This window comes from Dermochelys coriacea, chromosome 9, assembly GCF_009764565.3.
Source record: "Dermochelys coriacea isolate rDerCor1 chromosome 9, rDerCor1.pri.v4, whole genome shotgun sequence".
Classification (NCBI taxonomy): domain Eukaryota; kingdom Metazoa; phylum Chordata; order Testudines; family Dermochelyidae; genus Dermochelys; species Dermochelys coriacea.
Window position 1 is genome coordinate 65,561,824 of NC_050076.1, and position 17,138 is coordinate 65,578,961.

At 50.6% G+C, this 17,138-nt stretch overlaps 1 protein-coding gene across 2 annotated transcripts in view; it reads left to right on the forward strand.

Moving 5' to 3' along the window:
• FRMPD3 (FERM and PDZ domain containing 3) overlaps window positions 1-17,022 on the forward strand; it is a 156,947-nt gene extending 139,925 nt beyond the window's left edge. For both annotated transcript variants that reach the window (XM_038417479.2, XM_038417477.2), the window contains 3 exons: window positions 4,896-5,040; window positions 8,920-9,741; window positions 12,182-17,022. In XM_038417479.2, coding sequence (XP_038273407.1) covers window positions 4,896-5,040; window positions 8,920-9,741; window positions 12,182-15,006 — 3,792 coding nt within the window. In that variant the 3' untranslated portion in view covers window positions 15,007-17,022. The remainder of the gene's footprint in view (window positions 1-4,895; window positions 5,041-8,919; window positions 9,742-12,181) is intronic.
• The last annotated feature ends 116 nt before the right edge of the window (window positions 17,023-17,138 follow it).

Sequence of the window (17,138 nt, forward strand, 5' to 3'; positions counted from 1 at the left end):
AACAAAACTAGCACCCATCATTTGCCTAAATGTCATTGTCGTTTAATCAAGCAATGTGTTTTGCCAAATAACAAAGCAGTAATGCTAAGCTAGTAATGCTAATTGAAATTAAGACTTCTTGCTTGCAGAATGGTAATGCTAGAGTCAGCTGGGATGCACATCTTACGAATTACCAAACAAAAACTGAGTAGCTGTGCTCACGTGGAGACATGGCAAGGGACGCTCAGCATTGGTAATCCTCATACGTTCAGCCCTTTGGCTTTCAGGTATCTGCAGAAAGTGCCAAGTTGCATTGATCGCAGAGTCACTCAGAACCCAGTCCTGTTTTGTTCCTGATAAAATATACAGATCGGGCTTGTCTGACAATGATTCGCATTGGAGAGAGCGTGGACAATCTGGCTCTCTGATTCATATGGTGGAATTGTCCAAAAATCAAAATATTGTGATTTTAGTAGAAAAAACCCTTGAGGCTAGGTTCTCACTGCATCCACTCCACTTGCCGCAAAGGAGTGAGGAGGCATCAGGGAGCTGGTTACCCAGCCCTGGCATCTCTTAGAGCTCTGCCATTCCCGCTGTGCAAGAGTGGGCAGGCAGCTGGTGCAGAAGCCGGCTCCATCAGATTTGTGCCAGTAAGGAGTTCTCTTCCACAAGGGGACTACTCCAGTGGCCATTTATGACCGTTGCTTGGCTGGCTGGTTCTTGCTCATGTGGTCAGGGTCTAACTGATCGCCATATGTGAGGGTCAGGAAGGAATTTCCCCTCATGTCAGATTGGCAGTGCCCTTGGGGGTTTGTCACCTTCCTCTGCAGCATGTTGGGTGCCAATCACATGCCAGGATTATCCAGGATATCTCACTTCATTGTTTCCCTGCCATTGCAGGGGCCTTGGGCACTGGTGTACCTTGGTCCTTCCAATTTTCTGCCTTTAGCACATAAAAGTCATGTCTCCTGTGGGCTATAATATTGTGATCTAATTTGGGTTTAGACTGCAGGTGTTGGGTGGTGGTGGTGGCCTGGGAGATACAGGAGGTCAGACTGGATGTTCTGGGGGTCCCTTCTGCCCTTAAACTCTGAGAAACTCCGACCAGAATCTGCCCTTTCCACCACCGGCACACAACCCAGAATCTGGCCTTTGAATTGAATTTTATCCCCTCCCTTAGCACCATCAGATGCTGACAGTTGCTTCTGCAGCCTGGGTCAGGTCTTATCGCTTCATTTCTTGTTGTTAGCTCTCAGATTACTCTTGCTGCCGACTGGAAAAACCAAGTGCTCCCTCCTTCGACAGACAGCTTCAAACACCTGGAAGTCTTCAGCATGGAGAAGAGGGACTAGCTTCCAGCAGAAATTTGAATACATGGGTTGCCTTTCCTCACTACCACTGAGGCTAGGAGCTGTGTTAAAAGGGGCAACACTCCTCACAAGTGCATGAAGAGTCTAGATCCTGTGAGCTCTCCATTGTGTTGCACGATGCAGCCACTTCATTTCCTTGTTTCTCTTGTTACGCTCTTTGATTCCTGTAATCTTGGCTTTAGTGTTTATTTTTGACCACAATAAAAATTCCTTTTAGAGGAAAAAACCCATAAACCGTGCTGATGGCAAAGCTCCCCGCTTGAGCATATTTGCTTATTAGAAACATGCCTACTAGCGGCTGTAAATCAACTGGTCAGCTGCTGGTGAGCCAACTTCTTTACTCAGTATTGCCCTTTACACCTGAGTCAGTGAAACCCAGCCAGATGCAGGCATTGCTGAGGGGTAAACAGGAACATCTAATCTATCCGGAAGGACTGATGGCTTCCTGCTCAGGAATACCGCATTGCTGAGGCCAGAAGGGAGGGGACCAACGTGTGTATTACTGAGGCCAGGTCATCATCAGACAGGAAGAGATGGAGGTTCCTAGCCAACCCAAGATGTTAGAAAGTGAGCGTTGTTATGACAGATCTGGTAAAGCACTCTGGACACTGGTCTGAAACAAAACTGTGGGCAATGGAGCCCTTCTACCATTATGACCCAGGCAAATACACCTCCCACTGGATGGACTTGATTATCTTCATAGTCATCATCTGCTTTCTTTGGAGAGAAGAATATTAGTCATTCTTTGAAGCTGCCACTGCAGCTATCCCTACTCTGCCACAGTATAGGCTCTGAGAAGATGATAAAGACATAACCATCAGACTGGTGATTCCAAACCCTGCATCTCCTGTTATATTCACAGCTTGTGAACCAAAAGAGTAGCAAATACCAATCAACGCTCCCGATATTTCCTCTGGGAGCTCCACGGACTGCTCTGCATATGAAGCCACACACTTCCAAAAATGGCCAAGCCATGCAACCTAGAACAGTTTTGGGTTTGTCTCTGAGAGGCAGCATAGTCCAGTGGATAGTGCACAGGACTGGGATACAGGAGACCTTGGTTCTCAGCTCAGCTCAAGCCCTCACCCTCTGTGTGATGTTGGCAAATCACATCTCTCCCTGCTCTTTGTCAGTCTTGTCTACTTAGATTGTAAACTCTTGGGGGAAGGGAATTTCTCTTACCTTGTGTGTGAATAACACTTAGGACATCCGAGCCACACAATTCAATTGGGCCCTCTAGAGCCGAACTGTAATATGAATGATAATCAGCTAGGTTCACAGCTATCCCTGAAATACCAAGTCATCTCAGACATAAACTGTTTATGTCTCATTGCGAATACCTGAGATGATCCTGCTCTATATTTTTATGTTACATTTTTCCCAGTCAGTGGCCTCTTAGTCCTGTTACTGATGAAGTGATAACAAGGTATTTCTCATGTTGTGAAAGAGAGTGATGTGTTTCAGAGTAGCAGCCGTGTTAGTCTGTATCCACAAAAAGAAAAGAAGTACTTGTGGCACCTTAGAGACTAACAAATTTATTTGAGCATAAGCTTTCGTGAGCTACAGCTCACTTCATCGGATGCATTCAGTGGAAAATAGAGTGGGGAGATTTATATACACAGAGAACATGAAACAATGGGTGTTACCATACACACTGTAACGAGAGTGATCAGGTAAGGTGAGCTATTACCAGCAGGAGAGCGGGGGGGGGGGGGGAGTGGACCTTTTGTAGTAATAATCAAAGTGGGCCATTTCCAGCAGTTGACAAGAACATCAGAGGAACAGTGCGGGGGAGAGGGAATAAACATGGGGAAATAGTTTTACTTTGTGTAATGACCCATCCACTCCCAGTCTTTATTCAAGCCAAAGTTAATTGTATCCAGTTTGCAAATTAATTCCAATTCAGCAATCTCTCGTTGGAGTTTGTTTTTGAAGTTTTTTTGTTGAAGAATTGCGACTTTTAGGTCTGTAATCGAGTGACCAGAGAGATTGAAGTGTTCTCCGACTGGTTTTTGAATGTTATAATTCTTGACGTCTGATTTGTGTCCATTTATTCTTTTACGTAGAGACTGTCCAGTTTGGCCAATGTACATGGCAGAGGGGCATTGCTTGAATACAGACTGGGAGTAGATGGGTCATTACACAAAGTAAAACTATTTCCCCATGTTTATTCCCCCACCACCACCCACTGTTCCTCAGACGTTCTTGTCAACTGCTGGAAATGGCCCACTTTGATTATCACTACAAAAGGTCCACTCCCCCCCCCCCCGCTCTTCTGCTGGTAATATCTCACCTTACCTTATCACTCTCGTTACAGTGTGTATGGTAACACCTATTGTTTCATGTTCTCTGTGTATATAAATCTCCCCACTGTATTTTCCACTGAATGCATCCGATGAAGTGAGCTGTAGCTCACGAAAGCTTATGCTCAAATAAATTCGTTAGTCTCTAAGGTGCCACAAGTACTCCTTTTCTTTTTACAGTGATGTGTGGCTCTCATTTGCACTGGCCTCAGTTTGTTTACATTTAACCATCTTGAACCACTCCCTTCTAGAGAATTTGACTTCTATGGACTGGGCAGTCATAGGCTTTGTCTGTACTGGGGGTCTGCCCTGAGTTCAGCCATCAAAGGCCAGCCACACTGCAGCTGCACCTGTGCAAACCCCTAATACATACAGGCACACACTATCACATCAGTAGAGCTGCTTCAGCTGCGCCAGTGCAAATAGACATTCTGCCTGTCTACCCAAAGGGTTTACACTGGTTCAGCTTTGCCATGCCTGGCCACTGATGGCAGGAACTTGGGCAAATCCCCTGTGTATCCAAAGCCTTATCTTTGCAGGTGGAAATAAAGTCCACTCTTACAGCCTCTTCCTGGTGTGGCTAAAACAGGAGGATGGTGGTGCAGGGGGTGAAATGGTGATTGCGACAATTTTGCCATATCAGAGTTGCAGGGGCTATATTCTATACATAGAATAGCTGAGATTGTGTCTGAGCTTTCCCTTAAAGCAGGGATTAAAATCCTTTCATAGCATGAGAATAAATGTTTCTCTTAAACAAAATGACACCACTTGCTCCTAAGGCACAGATTTAATTTTCCAGATGGTTAGCAGTAAATTTCTGTCACAGGTGAGGAGTTAATAATTCACCCTTCCTGAAGTTTCATTGCTGGGAGCTCACATTTCTTCAGACCCCTGTAGGTCCCGGTGGCTTCGTTTTAACACCAGGTGGCGTTGGTAGAGTTGGAGCTATGTGAAATCTCATACCTTGTTTCTCTGTTTGGGGATAAGGAAGAGGAAGCGGTGTTTGTTCACCCCATTATACAGCTGAATTGTGTTTCTTGGGTTGCTGGTTTCTTCTCTGTGGATCTGGTTGTGTGGCAGAGCCATGGCTGAGGGGGGAAGTGGGGAGCATTCCCCTCCCACCTAGAAAGAACACAATCCAGTGTAGGACCCACAAACACAGTCGCCTTTGGCGCGCTTGGCTTAATTTATGTATCAGCTGAAACCCATTGCCTTTTTTTGCTTTTCCTTTTTTCCTTTCCAGCCGCTGGTGCTGCTGATGGAGTGGCCCGAAGCTACCAATTTTGCCTGCCTGATAGCAGGCTACTGCCACCTCCTGGTGGACACGAAGAAGATGATCTTTTCTAGGCCGTCTAGCCAGCCGCCTCCTCCTCAGATTTCCAAGGCAGGTACGTTTCAGCCTCTGTTTTTTGTGCCCCCTACCCCGCTATTTAGCACAGTTAGGATGGATTCCTTCTGAAATCTCCTCTTCATTGGGATGGAAGCAAAACCAACAGGGGCCCTTTCCACACAGCAGGCAGCATTGGCTAGCAGGAAAAAGCTGGGTTTCAGAAGACAGAGGTTCTAGCTCTGGGTATGCTATTGACTCACTGAGTTCCCTTTGTAAATCACTTAACCTCTTGGTTCCTCTGTCTGTGAAAGGGTATCAGTAATTATACCCCCACCTCTGGTCACATGCAAAGCAGCATTTAGTATCATAATATCCAATCCCATGGAAGATCTAAACTGGCTCAGCACATTCCTGTTATTTATAAAAACTTAGTGCCACCAGAAAAAATCAGCACTGGATCCCCACAAGCCAGCTTGCAATGTCCCTGCAGAGATGATGTGCAGACACTGTGACTCACGATCCAACAGTTGGCATGAGTTTGCAGGGCTCTTCGCTGAGGAGACTGTCCTGAGCATCTGTGCAGAACAAAGGGACCGTACTTGGGAATGTTTTTCTGCTGCCTTTACAGATCTGCAGAGATATAGATTCAGACACACTGACATTCTCCAGGGAGTGTTGGAGGAGCTGGGCTGATGGCTTCTGGCACTGCAGCTGTTGTGCATTAGAAGCAAAGGTGTATGGCCCAGATTCCCAAAAGTAACTCATGATTTTGGGTGCCTTAATTTTGAGGTGTCCAACCTGAGAACCTTAGAGGGGCCTGGGTTTCAGGGGTGTGTGCTTAGCACATCTGGAAATCATGCCACCTTTAAAGGGGACTTATGTTGGGCACCAAAATCACCAGTCACTTTTGGAAATTTTGACCTGTGCAGGGAGCAATACAGAGTGTAGAAGCAGAAGCATTAGCTAGGCAAGGAGATTCTTCCTCGCTAACATGCACATGGGGTTTCACATCTCCATTTGAGATGGGGCCAGTTGACACTACCTTAAAGGGCCAATACCCATCACAGGATCCCATTCTGTAACTGAAACAAACGTGTCAGGGTAGATCCGGCCCCTTCCTCTGCAGCCACAAAGGACCCAGTGCCACACTGCCTGGGGGCAGGGTTGGGGAGCTCCCTCTGTGTCTTCATGCAGCTGGATTTGGGGGGTAGGACAGGAAAAGAAGTGGAGGGAGGCAATGCATTGGTGGATGTTTGGATCCAACAGCCAATTTATCCTTGTAGCATGGTGACACAGGAGCGCCTGTGGCCTGCAGGGTGAAATTCTTTCCCCCTTCAGCCCCACTGGAACCTGATGCACTAGCCCAGCTGCCCAGGTTTGGTGCAGAAGGGTTGGATTTAGCCCACAAAGACAGGTGAGACTCCCTCAGGAGAACGTGTTTCTGCAGGAGGGGTCAGAGAGTCCCCACGGAGTGAGTCATATTACCTGGGCTCTGAATTTCCAGGCTGCAGTCAGCCTGTGCCAAAATCTGAACTGTAAAATCAAGCCCTAGTTCCCACTCTTTGCCTGGGAGAGGAGCACATCTGTCTTCCCTGGGGCCCTGAAGTCTCTTGGGGAGCCTTAGCTGTATTTAGTGTAAGTATCATGTGCTGGTATTATCAGTTAAATCCATCTCCCTTTGATGACGTCCAGCAGATCAGCTGCCCTTGACAGGAGCCAGTACACTTTGCTGCAGAATTGTGCAGTCAGGTCATGTGCTTCCCCCGTGAAAATCCTCTCAAAGCTGGTGTTAACACTAGCGGTGACAGCTGATAGTTCAGCTGTTTGCCAGCTCCTCCTTACCCCACAGCCCAGAAACATATACAGCTGGCCCACAGAAGGGATTCAGATATGCAGCGAGGGTCCCCTCCTTGCCCCCAGCTTTCCCTTGAAGCAAATGGGCTCTGGCTCTGTACCATGGGCAGGTGACTAGTGCCCTGTAGTACCAGGCAAGCACCCTGAGCTCAGTTCCTGAAGCCAGCCTCCTGCTTGCCCCTTGCTGAGGGGTCTGCAGGTGCAACAATGTGCTCAGCCTGAGACTAGGAGATGGAGGAAGAGGAAGTGCCTTGTGCTACTCTGCAGTGTGATCACTTCAGGAACAGTGACCATGTAGGCAGAAGTTAGGTGGCTGTAGGATGTAGTTAGGATGTAGGGATGTGGGGGAGGGGATAAAGCAGAGGGCTCGTCCCTCCCGTATAATGGGTTATACTCCCACACAGACAGGTTGGTCACTTCAGCGTTTCACCCCATCTGTTCACTTCAACCTAGACTTGGAGGTTGCCCGCTTCTTGAAGGGAGGGAATAGTTCAGTCTCCATGTTCCGTTTGGTCCTCAGTCTCTCTCGTGAGCCTTCCGACAAGGGAGCTGGCTTTGAACTGGTGACCTGGAAGTGAAAGTTCCATTGCCCATCCGAGCCCCCAGAGACGTGCAGTTCCTAAGAAAAGAGGGGTTCATGATGGAGGAGTTGCTGTTTAGCTATACAAATTTAGCCCCTAGCCACTGATGTCTCCATTTAAATATATATATATTTTCTTGTTGGGGTTTTTATACTGCAGGTGATGAACAGTTTAATACAAATGTGCAGATTGGGAGACAAATTGCCCAGGTTGCTGAGCTAATGAATTCAGTTAGGATTTATTTGATTTTGCTTATACTTTGTAACAAGGAGCTTGTGTCCCTGCCACTAGTTCTCAGCAGAGCTGTGCAGGTCAGCTGCGAATGCAGTCAGAAATTGCCTACGAGGTCTGGACTTTATGTCTCACCTTGCACAATGAAATCTCCAGTGAGTGGAGGACACTCCATACATAATGTTTACTACTGATGCTAGAGGGCTGTAGTTGGTCTAGATGGTCTTGGTATCCTTGGTCCTGCCTCAGCACTGGGGCTGGATCAGATGACCACTCGAGATCTTTCCAGCCTTACATTTCTGTGATCAGCAAGATCCAATGGCTGGAAGCCAGAGCTAGACAAATTCAAGGTGAATGTAAGGCACAAATCTTTAGCCGTGAGGGTAATTAACCAGTGGAGTAGAATCCCGAGTGGCAGATTCCCCATCACTTGGAGTCTTTACATTAAAAGTAGATGTCTTCCCAACAGATAACTAGTTCCACCACACACCGTTGGGCTGGATGTAGGAACTGCTGGGTGGGGTTCTCTGGCCTGGTCTAGATGATCACAATGGCCTTTCTGGCCCTAAAACCTACAAACCATTAGAATGAAGCTGGCAATTTTAGCTGCTGCATCTAGGTGGGAAACTCCAGTTCTGCTGAATGTCCCAGCTGGTTCATTCAAGTAGAAGACATCTGCCACTCTGCTTAAGGCACCTGGTGTTCTTGCTGTGCCATTGCCTGAGGTGAGCCACAGAGCATATGAGCACGGCACCCATCACTGAGCAATTTGTCAAAGGGCCCTTTCTGCTGGGTCACTGCCCACCTGTTTCTGTTGCTGTTACCTGGCACAGAAATGATACTTTTATGCATGTACTGGACTTGTATATAAATTCTCTTACCCGACTGAATACTGATGAATGTGCCACAGAGCTGGCAGGAGACTGCGGTAGCTGGGCTGGGGAATGCACCAGGTGTGTTGCTGGAGAGCCTATCAGCCGAGCTGGGAAAAGCTCTTGGCATATTGCGACGCAGGGCTAGGCTTGGCTTAGCGGGGCTGGGAAGTGGGTGTGTTGAAGGAGAACAAGTAGCTGTGTCCATATAGATTGTGCCCTTTGTGCTGCTGCATGTTCCATGCCCACGGTGATGTCCCAAGGATTTTAATGCAATAGGTAGACTAGCAGGAGGCAGGTGAGTGTTGGTGGCTCCCTACGGTGCATGATGGATTTCCTGACTGTCCCTTCCTTTTCGTGGGGCACTGCTCTAACATGATGATTGTTATTTTGGTTTAGAATACATCAACGCGCACAACATCCACCGGCTGGCTGCAGTGGGGCCCTCAGGAAAGAAAGAGAGCGGGTTCTTGGGTGGCGCTGCCTCCAGCCCCAAGGAATCCATCCCTCGAGTTCCCAAGGGGTCGGACTCGGAGCTCGTCAGCTTTTGTTACCTGCACATGCGGGAGCAGAGGAAGCAGCGGGAAAACAGGACAGACATCAATGAAAACCTGATCTTCTTTGAGGAAACCAGGCCCAGGACCAAATCCGACCCCACTTCCAAAAGCTCCGGCCAAGGCTATGACGGTGTTGCCAATGAGTACAATCCGGATGGCCTTGACCGGGACCGCCAGGCAAGTAGGGCAAGGGCCAACACCATGGACAACCACATGAGGAACGATGCCATGCACTTCTACTGTAACTCCTGCAAAGCCAAACTCAAGAGCCGGCTAGCCTCTCAGAAAGGCGGCAAGCCTGGCAGCTCCCACGACAACATAGTGGACTTGATGTCCCTCCCGCCTCCGGGGAGCGACGAGGAAGAGGACGAGACCACTGCCCTCCTCCCTGCTATTGCTGCCCCGCCTCCAGGCTTTCGAGATAATAGCTCTGATGAGGACGACCCCAAGCGCAGGGCGGCCGCGCAGAGCCAGGAGCAGGGCCGGCACCTCTGTGGCATCCTATACGACGAGATCCCCGTGACGCTGATAGACAGCGTGCAAACGCGAACAGTCCGAGACCACGCCCAGGAGCTGGACGATGCCCTGGTGTCCACCCTGCAGGCTCTGGAAGCCCTGGCTGCTTCGGAGGATTGTCCGCACCCCCAGCCACAACAGACAGCAGGTAGTGGAGTAGGCAGTGCTTTTGTGCTTCCATGTACCATCTGGGGGTGAGTCCCCCCCCCTTCTCTCTTCTCTCATCCTTGCCTCTCTCTCCTGCTTTTGTCTAAGCTTTGATTCATATTTGAGGGGATTCTGGAAGCACAGGCCTTAGCGAGAGCCCCATCCTGGAACTAGTGCAGAGGGGGAGTAGCTGGGCAGGTGCTGGGAAGCTTTTGGGGTGCTGGAGGATGGAATCCTCCTGTCTGAACTGGAGAGCAACAGCAGTCCCCATGGCTGGCATGCTTCCTCCCTGCAGCTGGGATCCCCCAGCCGCCTGCACCCCAAAAGCCATGTGGGCTGGGCCACAAGGAAGCCCTGCAGAGCAGAGTTCTGACATGCAGAGTGTGCCCTGAGTTGTGAGGGGTCCCCCAATCCTGGCCCTCCTCTCTCTGTGCTGTACCCTCCATGGTGCTGCTGAGACAGCCCTGGTGGAGGGGGAAGTGGGGTAAGAGCTGTAGGTTCTTCAACACACTGCTGGAAAGATTACAAGCAAACTTGGGGAATTTTCCCCAGACAGTGCAGGGTTGGTGGCGGTCTCGGTGACTCTCTGATCTATGACCTCTGTCACCAACAACAGCACAGCCAGTGGATGCTGCCCAAATAACCAATACTCCAACATGCTTTGACAGCCCCTCAAAGAAACTCAGCGTGATGTTCCACTGGAAGAAGCTGCGAGATCTGCTGCTGGCCACATGGTGTGGCAGCTAACGCAGCACTGCTGCCCTCCCTTCCCCCAGGGAATTGAGAAAGGGACTGGGTTGAGAGCTCTGCCTGTGCACAAAGCAGGCCCAGCGTGGGTCCAGAGATCCCCTTCCCAGACGCGCTCTCAGGTTGGAAGGAGAGTTCAGTCTTTGGAGCACATGCACTCCCTCAGAGCAGCAGTCAGTGTCAGTTGCGATGGGGACACCTGTCCACTGTGAACTGGATTGGGACCACATTGATTTCGCACAAGCCAGCAAATAGCTGTCAGATGACATTCAGTCATCAGTGGATTTGAACCAGCCACCTAGAAATGAAAGACTCCATAACCCCGTAACAGTTCCCTGAGACACCCACACACACTTCCCTCGCACCCAAGGCTGATGTCAGGAACAGGGTATCCTGTAGAGATGACGCCATCAGGCTCCAGTACACGACAGCATCTTCACTGTTCATAATGAAGAAGGGAAGGAAATCCCAGCTGGCAGTATACAGTAATATTGTGGGTGCTCTCACGGGGAAAAAATGGTTGATGCTAAGCAGCACCCCGTCAGCTCCCCCTCAAGCCCCAGCGCCACCTACCTGCCAGTGGGCCCCACAAATCAGTGCCTCTCCCTCCCTCCCCGCCTCAAGCACACCGCAAAACAGCTGATCGCGGGGGGCGGGAGCCTGGGAGGGTGGGGGGAGGAGCGAGGACACGGCCCGCTCGGGGGAGGGGGAGGAACTGAGTGGGAAGAGACAGGGCGGGGCCTTGGGGGAAGGGGTGGAGTAGGGGCAGAGCCGTGTCGAGCACCCCCCGGCACTTCGGAAAGGCGCCTGTTTCTGGGAAGCTTTGTTCTAACCCGTGCCCCTCATGCATGGGACATGAGAGTGCAGCTGCTTTGGAAATCAGTGGCCCACTCCTTCCCCAAGCTCAAACCATTCAGTCAGCCTCTTCTGAGGCAGCTCTTTTGCCTTCGGGTGAAGCAGAGCCAAAGCATGCCTCTCTATGTGACTGATGTGTGCAGGTTAGTAATGATAGTGATGAGCCACCAGATCAACGCTGTGGGACAAACTCACTGCTGGCGTAACCCCGCTGAAGTCAGAGATTTGGCCCTGGGCGTTCACAGGGTTATCCTGCCCTGGTAGATTCTGCAGCTGTAAGCCACCTTGGCCAGGTTGCAAATGTGTTGTCAGCTGAATTCCTTCAGGCTGAGTAAAAGGTGATGCACTAAGGCCTGCTGGGCATGAGCAGCAACACTGACCTCCCCCCAAGTCTCACAGGTCACCCTCCACGCTCCAGCAGCATTGTTGCTGCCAGGTTTCCCTCATTGCACCAGACGACTCCCTATGGCTCTACTGTTCCTAGTGCTGGAACCCTTCCCCGGGCCTCTTTCCAGGTTAAATGCTCTTGTTGAATTAAGAGAGCAAGCCAGAGTGAAGCTGGCAATCAGTCTCAGTTAGACTTGCCTAGACATAATTCCCATTCGCTCACAGAGGCATTGCGCAGAGCTGGTGAGCCAGTCAAGACCTCTCCAAGCCCCCAACTGTGCTTCTTCTGGAGGTGGTGGGAGGAGGGAGCTGAGGTTCCTCTGCTGAAATTCTCTTTCCTCCAGCAAATACTGCAGTCTCTGGGACTCTCCTGCCCCTCTGCACTGCTGTCTCCTCCAGGCAGCAGTGAGACCTGAGCATAACGTCCCCGTGTTCCTCTTGTGTTTTCTCAGGTCTGATTGTTCTGGCTGCCATCACGCCCGAGTCCTCCTTGGACTCTGGCCATGAAACCAACTCCTCAGAGCGAACTGATGTCTCGGAGATGGTCTCGGTCATGAAGCAGCACCAGAATGCCGCCTACTTCCTGGCCCAGCACATCAACAAAGAAAACCTGCTCGCCAGGAAGGACCTTCCCTTTCGAATCCAGAGCTGTGCTGCCCAAGCCGTCCTCACTTCGCCATACCTTCTGGGGCGCCAGGAGCCAGGCCCTTCCCTGAAGCCAGCTTTCTCTAACCAGCCCCCCAGCCTCGCTTGCAGCAGGAGTAAGCAGTCTGGAGAGCAGAGTTACACCGTGGCTGTCCAGCCAGTGCACTCACCACAGCTGAATGAGCAGAAGAACAGGTGCGTGACAATGCCAGGCTCCGAATGCAAAGGCCCCAGCCACTCGAAAGCAGCCTTTGAGGTGTCGCTGCACGCTGCGGCTGCCTTGAGCAGGGACCAGGTGCAGGATCTGCGAGAGAAGATGCCCAAAGAGGTCCAGCTGAGCCCTAAACTAACCCTGGATCCTAAGGGTGGAGTGACCATTTCAGCTGCTCTGCAGCAAGTGGTGAGCAGCAAAGGCTCGCCTGCCCAAGTGGCAGCTGTGGTGACTAGTCCTCAAACAGACAAGCAGGCCAGGTGCAGTAGCTGTGTGCGTTCCAGTAGCAAGCATTTAAAATTTAAAGGGAGTCAGCCAGCTTTGGAGACCTTGTGTGACTGCCAACCGCAGCCGCAAGGTGAAGCCTCTCTGAGCCCGAAAGAACCTCATGGCAGTAGGGGTAACGCTTTCCATCCCTCCCCTGTGGGTGACGAAAGACTGTACCCCAAGACTTTTCCTTCAAAGAGCTACTCGCAGAAAGTGAGCGGAGACCCTGGAGGGAAGCCAGCAAGTGGGGAGCCAGGTCAGAAAGCAAAAGGTGATGCTGCTAATCCCGCCTACCAGAGACACATTGGTCCTGCGAGCCAAGGGGGGAAAATGCAGCATGAAAGCTTAAAAGCAGAGGTTAGCAGTCTGCAGCCTCCGTCCACAGGTGGCATTTCCAGGAGCACCAGCGAGGATCCTAAAGGGCAGATCCAGCTGGTGTCCAGATCTGAGGGCTTGCAGATTAGCACTGTGCCTTCCAAGAAAGCGGAAAAGGTTTTGGAGGCGACCCAGCAGGACTCTGATGTTCCAGCTAAACCCAAAGCCCCAAAAGCCCACTTCAGGTTGAGGAAGCTGTTTTCTGCGACCTTCCCGACACGGCTGAAGAAGGAGACGGACGAGCGGCAGGCCCAGCTACAGAAGGTGAAACAGTACGAGCTGGAATTCCTGGAAGAGCTGCTCAAGCCAAAGACCAAAGGTGACCTCCCGCCACCAGAATACCTGCACCCTTCTGTGCCTGGGCGCTGCAGCTGTCAGCTGAAGAGCAGCCCTGTGCAGAAAGTCCCTGGGATGTCCAGGGAGCAGAGGCGCAGCTGCGACTGCAAGCGGATCTGCAGAGGGGTGAGACCGCACCCCAACCAGATAGCAGCACCGGAGCTGGAGAGGCGAGGGAGGGAGAAGACCCCTGACAACCAGAAGCAGGCAGAAGCAGGTAGGCTTACAAGCATGAGTAGCCTTTCTAAGGGCAGGCGGATACGATCCACAAGCTTAGAGTCCAGAGACTATCGGTCAGATCCAGAGAATAGCATGTCTTGCTTGACAACGTGCACCTCCCGGGGAGAGTGCATGGGGGCACCACACTACAAGAAGCTGATGCGCCGCTACAGTGTCAGCGAAATAGACCAGACTGACCGAACATCTCTCTCCTCTGACATCTACCAGGACACCTATCCAGCCAGGCAGAAAGGCTTGCAGAGTGAGGGTGACCCCGGTGCCCACAGCTCCATGCCTAAGAGCAAGATCCAGGAATCCCCAAGAACAGGTGAACCATCTTACGTTCAAATAGCACAAGAGAAGAAGAGCCAAAAGGGCTCGGAGGCTTTCTCCATCCAGGAGGAGACGTACCCTAGTCATGCCGAGCTGCCAGAGGAAGATATGGAGGACAAGAAGTGCTGCTCCATCCGGTATTGCTTCTACTATAGGAAGTGTGACGTGGCAGATGATGGGAGTGAGAAGGATGAGCTCTCTTATTCCATCCCCATGCAGATCCTGCCAGGCATGAAGCTGGACAATCAGATGGTCCCGGTAATGAGCAGGACCCTTCAGGTCCTGGATGCCACTGCCTGCAGCAGCCCTGAGGACAGCCAGACCCAGGAGATAGACTTAAGGACCTCCACCTTTGAGGGGAGCCTGGCTAAGGTCCATGCCCTTCGAGGCCATGCCTACGCATTGCCAGATGGGTTTCTGGCAGTGCAGATGGACACTAGTGAGCTCCTGACCATCCTAAGGCAGTGCGTGGTGAGCCCTGAAGTTTGGGATTGCAAACCCTACATCTCCCAGCTGGCCGAATACAAGCAAGAGCTTGCCCTGAAGTTCAAAGAATTCAGGGCCTCCTGCCGCAGGGTGGCAGCTGTGGACAAGAGCCCGACACACATGCTCTCAGCAATCACAAGCAGCTTCCAGGTGCTGAGCAGCCTCATTGAGACGTTCGTTAAGCTAGTGTACATCGTGCGTTCTGAGACCCAGCGCCAAGAGCTGCTGACCAAGGTGGAGGAGGTGGTGCGGAATTACACCTTCTTGCTGAGGGCGGCGGAGGAGTCGACGGCCAGAACACTGAGTCACCACCAGACGGCGGAGCAGCAGTCCCGCCAGTCGGCCACAGTTGCGACGGTTATGAGCACATTCACGCGCTCCTTAAAGACGCTGATCAATAAGTAAGATGGCTACAGAACCGAACGAACCAGTGTATTCCAAGCAGTGTCAGTGGTTCTTGTAGTGAGTGTCCCCCCGCAGGGAAGGCCTGTTTGTAACAGGGCTGCAGGAGCAAAGACATTCTTTACTTCTCTGTGGAGTGAATAGCTGCATTGGTGGAGTTTGAAGGGGAAACTTAAGTCTATAGTTAGCTGTCTGCCAGCCTGCAGGTGGGCTCCAGGCGGCCACTCTGCATGCTCTCCCATGCTGTCTTGTCAATGACCTTACCTGGGAGGTATAGCAATTCACGCCCCCTGCTAATTTGGTTCTGGGTCTCCCCTGTGCAGACTCTGACACTTTTTACTTTATCATGGTTCACTGGGCCAGTCTGTAAGTAGGAACTGAGCTGAGACCCTCCAACTTCACTTGGGTCCGAGTCTGCTTGGATCCAAGCCAGCGTCTTGCCACAAAAACAGCTCTTACACCTCCAGAGACCCTCAGACTACAAGTGCTGCCCTCAGCAGCAGAAGGGATCTTAAATATGTAAGTCCCCAAGGCCACGTTAGAGGGAGTGAAGTAGTCTCAAGGTGGGGGGAATCCTATAGACCTGATGCAGGGAGTTGGGTTGCCCTAGCAGATTTCAGAATGCCAGCCCAGATGTGCACGCACTTGCTCCGGTCACAGGCACTAACTAGTGCAAGGTAGCATCCCAGGGTTACAACTTAATGCACCCAAGCAGGGTGTCTTTTCCTTCTTCCTCGGCTGGATGGATATAGCTGAGTTAAAGAACACCTGAGGAACCCAGCCTGTTTCCATAGTTATAACAAGCCACAGGCTGGGCTAGCAGCTATGCGTAGACCTTCTTCACCCACCTCTCCAGATGCTGTGAAGGCTCAGTCCTAGCCCTCTCTCCACAGCCCTGTGGGACGGTGTGGTAATGTCCGTTAGGGAGTGAGAAGCAGAGAATAAACCCAACTGGCTTTCACCTATAGCATGTGGTCGGAATTCAAGACCTGTTCTGGAAGGGAGACACAAGTTCCACCTCATGAGCCAGTCATTCCCACCTGCCTGCTGCTCGAGGTGGAGAGATCCTGGGAACTCTCTCTTACTATGCCACTGGATCGATTGCCAAGAGAAGTTGTTTTTAGCATTTTGGATTTTTTTCTTCCAGACATGTGGTGAAATGATGCCTACTTGCTTTCTGTCATCCCTGACACCCCGCAAACCTAGCGTCTGTTGCTAACAAATCGGAGCGCCTTAACTGGTGTGACAGTGCACCTCCCTCTCCTCCAAAACTGAGGCGAGGGGAAACCCCAAGTTTCTGCATCCATCCTAACCACCCTGCAACTCCGCCTCCTGCACACATGAGGAGAACAGGCCATGGTGGGATCCCTGTGTTTTAGAGCATATGCATCCAAGTCTCAGAAAGAGAAATTAGATTGGCTAGTGAGGGCAGGTGTCGGAAGGGAGATGCACACACATTTGTAGAGTGTAGAGATGATTAGGGATCTCAATCCAATGGATCACCTCTTATCTCTTTTTTTTTAATATGAGACACACATTTGAAATCTCTTGTTTTCCATACGAGTTATGGAAATGCACAATGTGCTTTTAACATGTGTCTTTTACCTAGTGCAATAACGTTCCCTGGCCCACAGCTTCAACAAGCCTTTGGCCATTATCATCAGCAAAGAAGGGAAGATCTCGCTAAATTGACAGAGCAACCTCTCACCGCCGGCTCACAAGAACCATGTAGCAAAATATATTGTGGAATAGCTAAAGCAGAGTTCAGTCCATGGTAGGCGATGCCTGTTACAGTCCTGAACGCCAATGGAGCTGTCCCCATCCATTATCTACTAAGAAATGGAGAGTTTCCTTGAGCTCCCCATCATGCCTATATCATTCCTCCATAAATCTCAGCCTAACAGAGAGGAGACTTTTTTATTGTCTGTATATAGTATATATAAATAAATATAAATATATATAGATATATATATACAAATTTGTCTTGTTTTACAAACAAGAAAGATTAAATATATTAATCTTAATATCCAAATTCGCACTGTGTGTCTGTTTTTAGGATTGTGAAATATGTATTATTATTATTTACATACAGTGCTGTTTGCAAACATCAAAGCCTACACCGAAAGGCAGCCACC